Consider the following 17,243-nt stretch of genomic DNA (forward strand, 5'->3'; position numbering starts at 1 on the left):
TGTGTAAAGTACTTTGCCAACTTTAAAGTGCCATAGAAGTGCTAATCATTATTATTATTACTACCATTCATTTATTTATTTTTATTTATTTATTCATTTATTTATTTATTATCTTGTGGCTTCATCTGTAGTAATTGTTTATCTGCCTTGCATACTTTTTTCTTCTGAGACTTCAGAAATGGAAACAATTACAAAAAACAACTACTTCATTATCTTGCTGATCATGTCATATGCATATGTTACAGAGGCTACTGTAAATAGATAATAAACTGTGCCTAGAGTTGAATAGGAGGAAGGAAGCAGGCTAGATCCCATTTGGGAAGCTTAGCAGTTATTTCAGTCATTGAAATCTGCTTCCTGTAGCAAAAATCCATCTTTTTTAACAACAACATTCTGCAGATGAGGCTATATGACTGCAAATCATGAAATATCATGACCTCTGAAGAGTGAATATTATAGAGCTTCCATAGAAAGATGCAAGAGAATGTAAGTAGGTTGTAGTATATTACCAATGAATACTCACATTCAAGAAGTAGTATAAAAGACATTACCCAGGATGCACTAGACCAAAAAATGGCCATACACAAAGAAAGCCAAGCTGTTGGTCTTATCGCCAATAAATGTATCACTGCATGTGGAACAATTCTGAAATTCCCTTATCTGACTATAATCTATTAGATTTTCATCTCTCTCTGCCTTCCCCTCCCAAACCCAACTCTGTCTACATTATGTATGACCCTCAATCTCTCAAACTGTCAGTTCCCTCCCAGGTCATCACCCTTGCACTAGTTACTCTCTCCTCTTTTCCCCATATTGACCCTTTGGTGAATCAGTTCAACTCTATAGTGTCCTCTTCTTTTGAGTCCCTGGCCCCTTATCATATCACTAATTGTCCCCTGCCAAGCCTCAGCCTTAGATTATTCGCATCATCTGCCACCTTCACTTCTACACACATGCTGCCGAATGAAGGTGGATAAAATTACAGAACTATTTTGACTAAGTCTACTGGAAATTTATGTTACACAACCGCCATTGGGTCCTCACTGTTGCCAGGGAATCCTTTCCTTATCAAATTTCTATCTTATCCTACACTGTAGCTCTTTAAAATCATTTCATCTCTTCTTAGACTTCCCATGGCTCCCTTCTTACTCTCTTAGCTGAGAATATAGCCTCATTTTACAGAAACAATTGAGGCCATTCACTGTGAGCTCTCTCTTCTTACTGCTCCCTCATCTCATATCACTCAGATCAATTAATCAGTCAATAAATATTTATTAAGCATCTGATATGTGCCAGTGGAAGCATCCTTGAACTCCTGGGGGATAACTTCCTCTTGCCATATAACCTGGAATATTTCAGTTAGCTTTTGTATGAACAATGGTCCCCTTACCTTGTACATCTCAGCTGGAATAGAAACAGCACCAAGTGCTTTGCCCCATGAAAGGAACCTCATGGCCCTCAAAACCTCTTCTTCACTTAGAAGTTTATGGAAGTTTTCAGCCCATCTCTCTAGGATTATGTCCTTATCAAGGACATGTTCAAGGATGCCTCCATTGTCCATCTCTATAAAAGTAAAGGGAGTAGATTGTCCTGTGACAATCACAGGAGGTCTCTCTCTTAGTCATTGCTGGCAAGATTCATGCTAGAGTCCTCCTTAATAGGCTGATCCTTCACCTGGAAGATGGTCATATATCTGAGAGCCAGCGTGGCTTCAGAAAGGGCCAAGGAAGAGTTGATAAGGTGTTTGCTGCCTGACAACTCCAGGAGAAATGCCAGGAGCGAAACAGAGGTCTGTACACAATGTTTGTAGATCTGACCAAGACCTTTGCCACTGTTAGTTGTGAGGGCTTATGGAAAATTATGTCAAAATTTGGTTGCCCAGAGAGGTTCATCAGTATTGAACGTCAATTTCATTATGGCATGCTTGCCCGGGTTCTGGATGGTGGACAGTGCTCTCATGCCTTCCCAGTCACCAGTGGAGTGAAACAGGGCTGTGTGCTTGCTCCCATGCTTTTTAGCATGATGTTTTCAACTATGTAGTCAAATACTTTTAGTAAGGATGAACATGACATCAAAGTCAACTACCATACTGATGGTAAGTTCTTCAATTTGAAAAGGCTACAAGCCAAGACCAAAGTGGAGGGAGGGTTGGTTCATGATTTTCTGTTTGCAGATGGTTGTGCACTCAGTACAGCCTCTGAAGCTGAGATGCAGCGAGGTATGGATCAATTCTCTGCTGCCTGTGCTAGTCTTGGCTTAATAATTAACATCAAGAAAATACAGGTGCTCCATCAGCCACCACCATACCATCCATACATGGAACCATTGGTTACAATAAATGGAGAAATTTTGAATGCTGTGGATAAGTTCATGTACCTTGGTAGTGCACTTTCCAGAGACGTACACATTGACAGTGAGATTGACACACATTGCCAGAGCTGTATCAGTGTTTGGGAGGCCCCAAAGAAAACTTTGGGAGAGAAGAGTATTAGACTGACCACCAAACTGAAGATCTACAGAGCCATTGTGCTGACTCCATTGTCGTATGCCTGTGAAACATGTACAGTCTACCAGCACCATGCCAGGAAACTGAATCTCTCCCATTTGAACTGTCTTAGGAAGATTCTGAAAATCACGTGGCAGGATAAGGTACCAGGCACTGAGGTCCTTGTTCAAACTAAACTGCCAAGCATTGAAACTATGCTTCAGAGAGTACAACTCCAGTGGGCTGTTCGAATGCAAAATGTACACTTGCCAAAAAAGTTTATTTTATGGAGAACTCACATGGGGCAGGTGATCACATGGTGGTCTGAAGAAGCAATACAAGGACACTATCAAGGTCTCTCTTAAAAACTTTGGATTTGACTATGTGACATGGGAGATACTGGCACAGGACTGCACAGCATGGCATGTCCATGTCAGAAAAGATGCTGTGCTCTATGAGCAAAGCAGAATTGAAACAGCACAAAGGAAATATAGGATGCACAAATTTAGAGTAACCACCTCAGATGTTCACATAGACAATCAGTGCCCAATCTGTGGTAGAGCATTCCAAGCTCGTATTCATCAGGTTGATGAATGTGACTGATAACCACAGTCTTACACATTGAAACTTCACTTTATAATGGTGGTGTCATTTTGGTCCTCTTCAAGAACAAAGGACAACAACCAACAATATGTGCCAAGAACTGTGTTAAGCACTGAGTTTACAAAAAAAAAGAGGCAAAAGACAATCCTTGCCCTCAAGAAGCTTGGAATTTAATGGGGGAAAGCTTGCAAATAAAAAGCAAGCTATATAAAGGATAAATAGGAAATAATTGTCAGAGGGAAGGCACTAAAATGAAGAGAGATTGTGAGAGTTTCCAGTACAAGATAGGATCTTAGTGAGGCTTAAAAAAATCTAGGGAGGTCAATTGATTGAGCAAAGGAGATAGAGCATTACAGGCATGAGGAACAGCCAGAGAAAATGCCTAGAAATGGGTAGATGCTTTCTGCCACTATCTCTTCCTTCTCCTATGTCTTACATGGAGAGCTTGCCTTATTCCTTACCAAGGCAAATCTCTCTACCTGCAAAATAATCTCATTCTATTTTATTTCCCCAACAGACTGTCCCTTCTGAAATCCCCATTCTATCACTTATCTTCCATCTCTCTCTGTCTACTGACTCCTTCCTTACAAACATGTCCATGTCTTCCTCATCTTCAAAAAATCTTCATTTGGTCCTTCTAACACTACTAATTATCATCCTGTCTGTCTTCTGCCCTTTGTGGCTAAACTCCATGTCTACAGTAAGTGCCACATTAACCTCTTACTTCAGACTTTACCATTCTACTGAAACTACTCTCTTCAGAGCTACCAATGATTTCTTAATTGCCTAATCCCATGACATTTTCTCAATTTTCATTCTTCTCTACTTCTCTATAACCTGTTGATCACTATTGATCACCTTTTTCTCTTTGATATTTTCTTCTCTTTAGATTTTTGGGACACCACTCTCTCCTAGTTCTTCTTCTAGTTCTTCTCCTACCTGTCAGACCACTACTTACTTAGTCTCCTTTACTGAATTCTCATTTAAATCATTCCCTCTAACCATAACTTCCCCACAGGTTTCTGCTCTGGCGCTCTTCATTTCTCTGTCTCTACTACTTCATATGGGGATCTCATCAGCTCTTTTTTTTAATCAGTTATTTGTTGTTTATTCAGTATTTAGGGTTAATATGACACTTGAGGAATTGGTTGCATTGTTGTACATATGCAGATCTTTTTATATAATATAGAAATTTACAACTATTGATATGTGTGTGTATGTGTGTGTATATATATATATATATATATATATATATATATATATATATATATATATATATATATATATATATATATATATATATATATATATATATATATATATATATAACATGTATATATAGACAGACAAAATCAGGTCCTCTACAAAAGTGATACATGGGGGTCATGCTGTAGTGCCCTAATGGAGGGGAGCAGAAAGGTAATCAATACATCAATAAAGAATTACTACTGTATGGTGTTTTCTGTCCAGGAGTGTTGCCTTCTGTACCTGTAGCACCTACATACAAAGCAGGTAGTTTATATACCTGTGGGGCACTGGCTCTGCTTTACACCAGCCACTGAGTCTATATAGGTCATATCCAGCATCATACTTTAGGAATAAACTAGAGTGTGTTCACAGGTTTTACATTTCTGGTGTTTAGTCACTAATCAGAGGAAGGATTTGGTCTATTTGAAAAGCAGATCATACATAACCCCTCAACCCCTGTCATGTTCTCTCGATGGCAGCACTTCAAACGTTTTAAAATTGCAGCTCCTTCTGGATTCTCCAAAGAGTATCTACATCCTTCTTTAAACGGCTCTCCTCCTCCAGATTAAGGTTGACCTTCACCCCATCTGAAATGCCATTCTGCCCCAAGACACATGGGACACTAAGGAAGACATCCTCATTAATGCTATATAGGCCCTTAATCATGGTGGAAATTGGATGCACTCTCCTAAGATTCTTCATAATGCTTTCTGCCAGATCTGCCACAGACAAGCCAATGGCCCAGGAAATGTAGCTCTTCAGATAGATTACCTCATAAGCCCTTTCAACCAGCTGTTTATGAACATCTTTCCGATTCTCTGCATCAGCATCAGTTTCCAAAGAAGGATGAAGGTTCTTTAGAGACACACTGGCATGATTTACCCCACTCCACACAGAAACACTGGAGTCTCCATGTTCCCCAAGGACCCATCTATGACAACTTGAAGAATGGGCACCAAGTCTCTCTCCCATTAGGTAACAGAAATGGGCAAAATTCAGATTGCATTCACTTGCAATAACATGGTTTAAGGAAAGCCACTTAGCTTCCAGGCCATATATCCACTGGATTGGAAACAATAAGCAGCTTGCAATTAGGGCTGTATTTAACAATATTGGGAATGATGAATTTAAAGATATTCACATTACGCTGGACCAAATTACGACAACTTTCTCCCTCCTGTTGACATGCCCCAGCCGTAAAAATGACCAGTTTTGACTTTGCAGTCACACTGTAGTCTTTGCCAGAAATAATCTTTGGCATTTTGAGGAAAAGGCTACCATATTGGAGATTCATCTCTCACTTTAGTTTGTTTTCTATTACATCAACTAGGGCAAGTTCATCAGCCAATTCCTTTGTTAAGATACTAATGGCACATGCCATGCCAACTGTACCAACCCCAACAATATTGATTTTGTTCTGGGAAACCTGGCCTTCCTTTAGGACATTCAAGATAAGCTGATCCTTGACAGCTGATGCCATTTTGGAGGGTATCTGGGGGGATAGCGAGGTTGCTGGTCAGGCTGTGAAAATTCTGAGTTAGATGTGAGGTTGATGCTCCCAGGCTCATACCCTCATCAGCTCTTAATTATCATCTTTATGTTAATGATTCTCAAATTTTCCTTTCCTGCCTTAACCTCTCTTCAGTCTTACATCCTCAAGTATCCTTCTGACATCTTGTACTATATGTTCAGTAGACATCATAAAGTCAACATGTCAAAAACTGAACTCATTATCTTTTCTCCTAAACTCTCCTTCCAAATTACCCTGTTACTGTCAAGGGTACTACCATTCTTCCAGTCTCCTAGACTCACAACATAGGTTTCATCCTTGACTACTCACTCTTCTCTTTGTAGAGAACTTTATGAAAGGCATAGCACGTGATGTGAAAGTGTGGATGGGTTGATATCTTTTTTGGTGAAAGAAGCACCCATATCAGGAATTACACAGCCTTAAATGCCACATGTAATCAAGCCCATTAAATCTTAGTTATCTAACCTAATTTTTCACATCTTGACTCATTCTCCATTCTGGTAAGGTCAGTCTAATCACCAATCACACTATCATTCTGACCTCCATGCTTTCATTTAGTCCCTGCTTATAATTCTCCTCTTGTATTCTTCCTTCTCTCCTCTGATTGGCCAAATCCTTCCTATTCTTTAAGGCCCATTTTAAGTTTCACTGCTTTCATAAGGGTTGGTTAGATCAGTCTGTACCATCATTTTCTTACTTTCCTCTGAAGTCTTATATGAAGTCTTTTATGATCTACACAATTTAACAATTTTATGCTGTCAAATTATTTGCTGTTGCTTCAAGTATCTATGGCTTTCCTTTCTAACCAGATTGTAAATTCCTTGATAATAAGGATTATGTTTTAAGTAACTCAAAATACCACATTGCTTAGCATTGGAGATGCTAAGTAGTTGTTTAATTGACTAATAATGCTTGTAGTTGAGAAATAATCATCACGTTTAACCAAGGTTTGATTTCAAATTCATAATACCTAGAAATATTAGATTAATTTAAATGCTAGCATATTGGATCAGCATCTTTGATTTGGTTCCATAGACAACCCCAGGAAGACTCACAACTTCAAGTCAAGCTTATTTTAAAATAATAAGCCATGTTTACACTTGCATCAAAATCACTATTAAAACATAGACACTTTCAATGGCCATGGACATTATTTGAATTGACTCCTTTGTTCAGATGGCCCTGCCTTAGAGTCATATATTCTTCCAGAAATAATGGAGGAACAATATTTCATGACACCAGGACAACTGGCTTGCTCTTCTTCCTTCTACCATAAAACTATGTCATAATAACTGAATTCATTCATTTACTCAGAATGCCCCGTTTTTTAATGACATGTTTTACCTCCATGAGAGTATGGCATAGTACTTAGAGAGCTGGGTCTTAGAGAAAGGAAGATCTGGGTTCAAGTCCTATTGCTTTAACATACTGACTTACCTAGAATGAATCACTTAACCTCTCCATGCTCTTGGCTAGTTTTCAGCGAATATTTTCTGTAAAGGACTGTATAGTCCAAATATTTTAACCTTTGCAGGCTAAGGTAAAAATGAGGATATAATTTAGACACATAGTGAGAGAAATCATAAATTTTTATTGACAAAATTTAAAATATTATAATGAGTACTTAGCGAGAATAATTTATGGGAGCACATAGGTGACATTGTGGCTAGAGCACTGGGCTTAGAGTAAAGAAGACCTGAGTTCAAATCCAGCCTCAGACACTTTCTAGCTAGTCACATAACCTTATTTGCCTAAGTTTCCTTATTTGGAAAATGAGCTGGAGAAGCAAATGGCAAACCACTCCAGTATCTTTACCAAGAAAATCTCAAATGGGGTCACAGTCAAAGACAATTGAACAACAACAAATGAGAAGAAAAGAATTTTTTGAAGGATAAGATTTCACTTAATTGGGGTTCAAAGTTAGTTTTCCTTGTCAAAATTAATCACAAATGCTCATCTGTTAATGCTGATCTGTAGTGGGATTTTACATATTTCATGTTTGAAAATGTCTTTTTGCTGAGAATGGTACTGCCAAATTCTGATATCAGTTCACAAAAATGTGATATAATTGAGCATATTCACTTGGAAGGCATTTATAGAATTCTGTTTGTTTTTTCTTTTAATATGTGCCTGTTAGTATATCATTATACTAAAAAGTAAATACTTCTAGTTGAAAGTTAAGTGAAAGTTCTTCAGTTCCACAGTTAAATGGATTTTGAAATATGGAAATTTATTTTACACTTGTTTCAAGGTCCAAAACAATGCTTCTGAAACTGTAGTTTGAGCTCAGAACATATATCCACCTGAAATTTACATAGAAAGAGGGTTTTGTTTCTTCTTTTAACTTTTAATAGCACAAGAAGTGGATAATACAACTTAATATTACTTGTGAGTCAAATTATGTTCATTGTCATCTAATTGACTTTACCCCAGTATAAATTTTACCTTAACCACTATTTTGCCTTGTAATTTTAGGTTGAATTCATTAAGAAGCATTATCAAGTTTGCAGCCAAAGCTAATTTACAAAGCCATTCAGTCTTCAATAACACTGGTGCACTGTTTGAGGGCTGTTAAGAAAAAATTTAATGTGAACCCTAAGCAAAAAAAAAAAATCCTAATAAATCTTTTTTTCTCTTTTTTTTTTTTGATATGATGGCTGTGCACTGGTAATTAAAAATAAAGTGTTGTATAGAGCAATATATGTGGCACTTGAAACATTGTCAAGATATAACCATCACTGTGATTTATAGTAATAATCAGCAATAGTGCTAAACAGTGAGAGCACCACATAAGCCACTACTTCTCAAGATCATCTAAATGAATGAACATGGCTGTGTTCCAATAAAACTATATTTAAAAATGTAAAAACCATTTTTAGCTTTTGGATTGTACAAGACCAGGAATCTGGTTAAATTTGGGTTTTATTTATTAGACAGCAAATGTCATAACAGTGCAATGGTTTATAATATAAATGATGTCCACTTGAAGTCCCATACACTTAACACATTTTTAAAAATAAATACTACCCATTTATTCCCAGTAACAGTAATATCGATAAAGCCCCTAACGCTTTGCGGCAGTGAATTTAAATACTTTATTTTAGTAGCAAGATGATACAACGTATTTTCTCCATTTCTCTTTGGCAATGTAATTTAATACCAGAGTTTTAATTCAGAGCTGTACCACCGCATAGAAGTTATGTTGAAATAAAATGTGGCATTTCATAACATAAATATCCCATTTTAAAATTAATCTGCCCCTCTCATTGAGTAAGAAAAGAAAAAATAAAATCTTGAGTAGTTTTTTAGTTCATAATAACAAATTCCCACATTTCCATGTTCATAAGTTTATCTTTTGCTGCCTTTACATCACCTCTCTTATCAGAAGGTGAATGGTATGTTGCTTATTCATTCTTTTGAACTCATGGATTACAGGTGCATTGATCAGAATTCCAAAGTCTTTTTCTCTATAATGTTTTTTATTGAATAAATTGTTCTCCCTTTTCTTCTTATGTTCACTTTGTATCAGTTTACACAGGTCTTCACAGTGTTCCTGGAAACTGTTTGTTTTATCATTACTTGTAGCATAATATTCCATTGCATAACTGGATATTTTGGGAAGGACAGGATACTACCTATCTTCTCAGTCTCTGATTAGTTGATCATACAGTCCTTGGGGTTAGGACTTAGCCTTCCCCAAAAAGGCACATTGTTCACTTTGGAGACCACTTCTTTAGTATATTTATCATTATGTAGAATTCTCTACTTTTATGTCTCAGTCTCTTACTAGACTATAAACTCTTTAAACATAGTAACACTATCTTACGTAAATTTTTTATCTTTTCCAGAAAAAAAGTTCTATTGCAATAGGCAATATGCTTGCAGTATAATATCTTACAATATTTATCCTTTCTTCTAATTCTGTGTTGATTTTGGCTTTACTCTAAGCAGTTGATATCTGCCAACACATAGCCAATTCTGTTTCTTTAAGACATAATTTGTTTCACTTTTCTAATGCTATTTGATGTTTATCATGTCTAGTGAGCCTTCTGTCTTCCTAAAAAAAGTTCCAGCTTCTAAATAATCTACAAGTTTGTGGTCTCTTTATTTCTTAATCCTAAACCAATTTCTTGAAATCTTGTTTGCTCTAATTCCTTCTACTTACCTTTGCATCAGGGTTACCAGGTATCAAGGTATTCATTGACATAATATGTAGGTTGTTGTCGATTCTTTGAAGAATTTCTCTATTCCTTCATCACACACAGAAGATATAAACAGCACTGTAACCTGATGATCTCCTTGTCAATGTTCAGCATGAAAAGGTCTACAAGGAGAGATGACCAAAAGTCCTGTAAAATGAGTGTTCTTCTACTTGAGCCCATGAAAAAAATTAACTCTTCTGATGCTTATTTCCTCTCTTCTAGTTTCATGTATAGCAAAAATGTAAATAAATAAAATTTATGGCTTGGTTCCCCAGTAGTATGCTATCTTGTTGACCACTGGGCAAAGCTCTTACATTTAGAATACTAATAGTTAATATTTTTAGACAATCTGACTTTTCCTCCCTTTTCTCCTCCTCAGCCATCATTGCAGAAATAAGATTTCAAAAGAAATGAGCTATGTTGTATTTTTATCTGTTTCACAAGTACTTCTGGCCAAAGAATTTATCACCCAATGGCCAGCCTGCTCGTAATGATTCTCTCTACACTTAACTAGGCTTTAGTGTGTTTCTGGGACCATACTTAAAATATATTCAGTTTAATCAGACTTGGCAAGCTTATGCTCCCCTGGTCCAGCCTTGGAACAGTCTTAGTCCTTCCTGTTCCATGATGAAGCACTACCACTTTTGATGGTATATTAATTAAATCTTACAAGTTTCTAATTTTTCTGTACTTGTGCCTAGCATAGTACCTTCACACAGTAGGTACTTAATTGTTGCTTGTTGACTTCGTTTGAAGCTATGTCTTACATCAGGATATGTTGAAACTATATATTCTAGTGTACAAATGCTTCTTTAGTGCATAATCCACTTTGAAAGGAAGCTGCCTTTATTTCAGGACTATAGATTGATCTCATTCTGCTAGGTTATTGGGGCCAAACCAGAAGGATAAAAATTAAATGTTATATGTCAAGTCCTTTGGTTAGGCTCAAAACAATCATCCTTACAAATATAATAGCATTGGAAAAAATAAAACAGTCATCCTGAAAAGGATCCTTGCATTTTAGTATCAACATATGAGAGGCCAAAATGGTGATGTAATCTTAGGTTACATTGAAACACTTTGTGTAAATGATGGTTCCCAAACCCCATACTTGCCCTGGTAAAATCATATCTTGATTTTTGTATTCAGTTTGTATTCAGGGTAAAATGAAACAGAAAGGAGGGGAAAACAGTAAATAGGAAGAAAATTATCATTGAGTTATTATGGTGAAAAAATAGAAAAGGGAATTTTTCATCTCAGATCTATATATAATCCTCTGTTTCTATGAACTCAGTACTTACACGTAACATGCCATTTTTATACTTGGATAATTCCTGATATGTTGTATTTTATATGGTTTCAGTGGATTAAACTTTTAAATTTATGTGTATGCTTCTTTTTAGGTCGAAAATTTAAAAAGTTCAATAAAGTCAGAGTTATGAGAGCATTAGATGCTGTTGCTGTCCCGCAGCCAGTGGGCCTTCCAAATGAAAGCCAAGCTCTAACACAGAGAATCACCTTTTCACCAAATCAAGAAATTCAGTTGTTCCCTCCACTGATCAACCTGTTACTGAGCATTGAGCCAGATGTTATCTATGCAGGATATGACAACACAAAACCTGAAACATCCAGTTCTTTGCTGACCAGTCTAAATCATCTAGCCGAGAGGCAACTCCTGTCTGTAGTCAAGTGGTCTAAATCACTGCCAGGTAAAGATAATGTATATGTTATGAAAAATAATCTAAAATTTACTATGCCTGTTATAATAGATTGTTGATACAATAAACTTCATAATCAGATAACAGATGATAGATTTTAATAAATCAACAAATAAGTATTTATCGACTGTCTACTGTGTGCCTAGTACTGTCTGGGGTATCACAAGGGATGTGAAAGAATGAGAAAAGACCATTCTTGTCTATGAGTTGCTCACTATCCTGTTGAACAGTCAAGAATTATACATGTCAAACAAGTAGAGAATAGTACCAGGTAGCTTACCAACAAGAGCTAGACATTGTGGTTCTACATTTAGTTGTAATAGGAATTCAAGGAAGAAAAAAGATCAATGTGAGTTGATTTCAACTATAAGAAAATTCCACTTCATCATAATTTCAAACTAATTAGGTAAAAGTAGTTGAAAACTATTTTAAATATTTGCTGTCAAAACAAATTAAAAGTTTTCATAATGTGGTAGGGGCTTTTAAAAAACCAATAAAGGAAAAGAAATCAATAAAAATGTTTTCCTAAAATAAAGCACTTTTTAAAACTCTATAAGATGAGTCTCATAACCACTATGGCTTCAGCCAGATCTGTGCCTAGACAGAGAACAGAATAGTCCATCCATGCCAGTACCATGAACTAGGTTAAATCATCATAACAAGAATATAAGTGCCTAACTTAAAAGTTTGTACTTAATCCCCCAACAGAGTCCCAGAGGAACATAGTTGCTGAGAGATCGTGGCAGCAGCAACCACAAAACAGATAGTTTTCTCCTGGATTATTTCTCCTACTTTAGTTTGGATTGCATGACATAAAGAAAACATAATGCAGTTGTACTGCCCTTATACCTATGCATAGAAAAGGACAAGGAAAACTTGTGTCATTTCCCTCTTTCCTTCAAATATACCCACATAGCAATAAAATCTTTATAAACCTTTAAGCAAACCTGTTTTTCCCATGCCTCATGCATAATTAAACCCATTAAAACACTTTAGCCCCAACAAACTTGAATATTTTTAAAAATATCTCTCAGTCTAACAACATAATTCTCAAGTATTGTCCTCCCTCAATGGATGTAGACCATTAGATCGACATTCACCAAATGATTTTACTTAGAGTCTTACTTTTCTGCACAATATGAATAAGGGTACTGTTAGAAAGTTTCTATGCTGATGATATGTTCCCTCCACATTTTAAAAATAAAATAAGATTATATCTGTAAAAATATCTGCATATATAAATTTTATGTAAAAATAACTATGATATTTCCCTATTTTCTCACATATTTTCTTGGTCTCTTTATCCCAGGAGAATTCCATACCCGCATACTCCCTGGATCAGCATTTATGAAATCTACCAGTGTATTTCAAGGCCTAATGTTTTCCAGGGGCATTTGGAAAATCCTGGATTAGATAAATTATTAAGAGAAATTTTAAGAGAATATCAAGCATAAAGAAAACTTATGTCTAGTTATGCCAAATCCTTTAAAAAGGAGCTTCAGGAATTTTATTCTCATTTATAAAACAATGGTTTGAACACACTCAAGAAACAAAGATGAATGAAATTCAATATTCTAATAGAGGTGAAATATTATCTTCCTGTTTATAGGCTGATCAAATTAAAAATTTCTGAATTCCCACCACTCTTATTGCTAGGAGCTGGGCAGGAAAGAATATATTTGTTCTTCAATATATTTGTTCTTCAGTTTTCCTTCTTGAAAAGTAAGAATACCAAATACCTCAAACATTTGTAGAATATTTTTGGACCCATTGATGACAAAAGTAACTGTAGTTAATTTTTTTAAAAAAGCAATGGAAAGCAAAAGTCCTAGATTCTAATGCTTACTCTGTCACTAACTAGCATCAGACCTTGGTCAAATGATTTAACCTCTCAAGGCCTTACTTTTTAAAGATGTACTAAAGTTATGTGAATTTAGTAAAAATTATAATTACCCACAATAATAGTAAAATTTGTGTGAAAAATCATTTTCTATTATTTATAACTGGGTGCTTATATTTTTGTCTTCCTTGTCTTTTTATTGTCAGGGGATAATTTTATTTTTACTGACATATTTTATAGCTTTTGTTTCAATATTTAGTTTTTAAAAAATAAACAGAACCATAAACTTTCATTTTCAAGTCAACCTTAGTAAAAGTAATTTATGTAAGTTTCAACTTTAGCAAAGATCTGAAATATATATTTTTTAAGTTTAGAAAAGAGTTATATAAAGTCTACCAAAACTAATGTAGCACCCAGAAGATTACAAAGATCATTACAGGTAAACCTTGCCTCATGACTAATTTATACCAAGTTTTATTTACAATTCTAATTATGATACGTGAGAAAACATGTTTTGTTTGTCCCAGTGATTAGAACCTTATGCTGTTAACTAAAAAGTATTCATCCCCAAGCCCAAGTATTGTTTAAGTAGTAAAACTAAATTTTCTAGCAAATTCTGTAACTTGCAGCTTACAAATTCTATTTAGAAAGAAGTAGAAATAAAAATAAAGAAATGTGGAAGTTCTGAGTTCTATATTTTAAGTGCATTAAGATTTTAATAAAAACATTTTTACCTATTTCTAAAACTTCTTTTTACAATTTTGCTTTGAAAGGCTGATATTCCTAACTGTTGTATTATAATACTATACTTAGTTTCTTTGTTAGGAAATGGGAGCAGCCAAAATTTTCCCAGATATGCATGTCATTATGTTACAGTATCTTTCAGGGTCAAAGTAACTTTGTTTTAAACAAAATATAATTTGGTTTCCCAGTTGAGACTGATACTGATGTCAATTACTAGAAAGTTTTATATACCAAGTGACTAGGATTTGAAAAGAGGTCATATGAAACACCAAAAAGTTATCAAATGAAAACAATGTTCACTTATTAGGGACCTACATATATATTTAGATAATCATATATAATCAACTCTTGTTTATTCACAATCATTGAAGAAAGCCTTGGCATGGTCATAGCACAGGAGAATGATTCAGGGCATTTTTTTAATGCTATGTACAAAGTTACACTAATTCTTTAAAACAGTAGAAATACCACAATTACCATATAGTACAAGCATGACGGAGATTTTCCTGTTGCATAAGAAATGAAGAAAAATGTCAAAAACTTTTGATAGTCTGAAACTGAAGAATTATAGAAGTGAAGAATTATATGTGCTATTAACATACTATTTGATTTTTTTTGTCTGTTGGCCCTTTTTGGACTCCCTTCTGGTATACAAAGTCAGCAAAATGGCTGAAGATTTAGGGCAATCTGCTTAACTATTCCTAAGAGTTGCTTGGTGAGTGTGTTTGTGTACGTGTGTGCGTGTGTGCGTGTGTGCGTGTGTGTGTGTGTGTGTGTGTGTGTGTGTGTGTGTTTGGTGGGGTAGAGGAAATACACCAAAAAATAGCATTTTAGATCATATGTTAAGGCTTGCAAAGTTTTTTACATCCATTATCTCATGTGTTCCTTATGATAGTATCATGGGGTAGGTACTTACAGGTATTATTATCTGTACTTTTTTTTGAGGAAACTAAAGGTAAAGTTAAGTAATCCAAGATCATATGGCTTATAAGTATGAGTGTTGTGGTTTGTACTAAGGGTTCACAAGACTGAGTCCTACATACTTTTCCATTATACCTGGGGAGGAAAACAGTTGAAGAGAATCTTCTCAGCATAAACGCAAAGATGATTTTCACACACACACAAATGTGTAGTTTTAATTATTGCAGTTGCTTTCAAAGCCCTATTAAACTAGTTGATCTGATCAAATAGGTTAGAAAGGAAAGGTCCAGAAACAGCATGGAAATAAACTTTTACAGTTTTACTAACAACATTTACTACCTTCATTCAAATTATCAGAGATAGGTCTAGTCCTGAGAAACACTAGACAATGGAGCAGTTCCATCCTGGTAAATAGCCTCAGCTGACATTATTACAGTGATTATGTGTGGATTACAATTTCTGATAGGCTGACCCCTTTAATAAGCAACCTAAAGTACAGGCAGTGTGCTTAGTATGACATTTAAAGGAAGTTATGTCATATTCAAACTGTCTCAGTTCTTGTGGTCATTCTCAAAGATTTTCAGCATGCAAGTTCAGTTCCATTCTACATCCCTAGAATGCATTGGGGTGATACACATATACAAATATTAAAAGCACACAGAAATATGTTACATTGCCAGGTTTGTTACTGAGCACACTAAGGGAAATTGAAAATGTTCACCCTAGCAGCTGGATGGAGTTTGGAAAACACTGTGTTTGATTTCTTGCCATATCTGGTGAACTCTTTAAGCTGAAAATTGTTCTTATCCATTCTTTAAAGCATTTTGTTTATATTGGTCAATGAGATGAGTTACAAGGATTTGCCTGGTTATTATCCTTAAATACCATTGTGATTAACGAGAGAGTTTGGTCATATGTGAAGTATTGGGGTATTTTTTGCCTATCATTGATGGCCTCCTTCTCTAGTGATTATTTGAAGTTGAATCAAAATGGAGTTGGGGGGGAATCCACTTATTTTCCATTATTATCTCAGTTGTTATCATTCCTAGTAGGTCATTTTCTTACTGAAGGATTTCTGCAGGCACTAGAACCATTTTATGTCAGTTCAGCAGTTCACTTCACCAAACACAAAACTACTGTCTCCTGATAAAACTAGGGTCTAGATTCAATCAGAGAAATGGCTAAACTCCAGTATTCTTTCAGATACCCTTTTACAAACCAAGTGCTGTTGGTGTCAAGATGAGAATATTCTCTTCTATCTTGAGAACAAGCATTCATTAGGTGCTAATAATAATAACGATAATACATGCCTATATAACACATGAAAGTTTAGAAATGGTGTCCTCAAAACCGTTGTTAGATGACTCATGCACAAGTATATTATCCCAGCTTTATAAATAAAGAAACTGAGGCTCAACTCATAGAAATTAAGAAAATAGTCCTGAGTTACACAGCTAATATCATGACAGGATTTGAATGCAGTCTTATGACTGACTGACTCTGAGATCAGAGCTTTTATCTCCATACAACATTGGGAAAGTTAGAGAAAGTTTCTTGGAGTAGGCAACATTATTAGCTTATAAGAATGAATAGATATTTTTGGCTCAGAAATTAAGAATATTTAATAGGGTCCAAATGAAAGAGTTGTTCCCTATATAAGGTGAGGTCCTGCAAATTGTCCAGTAAGCAGATGTATTTTAACTATTGTATCAAGTCTAGAAAATTGTAAGACCTATTAAGAGATCCATAATCACTTGAAAAAGCTTGGCCTAACCATCCATAGAAGAAAAGCCATGTGAATGAAGAATCTTATGATCTAGAATAATATATAATTGGTTGGACAACCTGTAGTACTTTTACATAAAACAAATCTTGTACAGATTTAAAACCAGACTCCTGAATTGAATGAGAGAAAGAAAACAATTTGGATTGCAATTTTTATGGAGAGAAA

At 35.4% G+C, this 17,243-nt stretch overlaps 1 protein-coding gene across 3 annotated transcripts in view; it reads left to right on the top strand.

Moving 5' to 3' along the window:
* The window catches only part of PGR (progesterone receptor), an 87,407-nt gene that overhangs the window by 57,795 nt on the left and 12,369 nt on the right, over positions 1–17,243 (top strand). For all 3 annotated transcript variants that reach the window (XM_072611290.1, XM_072611291.1, XM_072611292.1), the window contains exon 4: positions 11,473–11,778. In XM_072611290.1, coding sequence (XP_072467391.1) covers positions 11,473–11,778 — 306 coding nt within the window. The remainder of the gene's footprint in view (positions 1–11,472; positions 11,779–17,243) is intronic.

This window comes from Notamacropus eugenii, chromosome 5, assembly GCF_028372415.1.
Source record: "Notamacropus eugenii isolate mMacEug1 chromosome 5, mMacEug1.pri_v2, whole genome shotgun sequence".
Taxonomy (NCBI): domain Eukaryota; kingdom Metazoa; phylum Chordata; class Mammalia; order Diprotodontia; family Macropodidae; genus Notamacropus; species Notamacropus eugenii.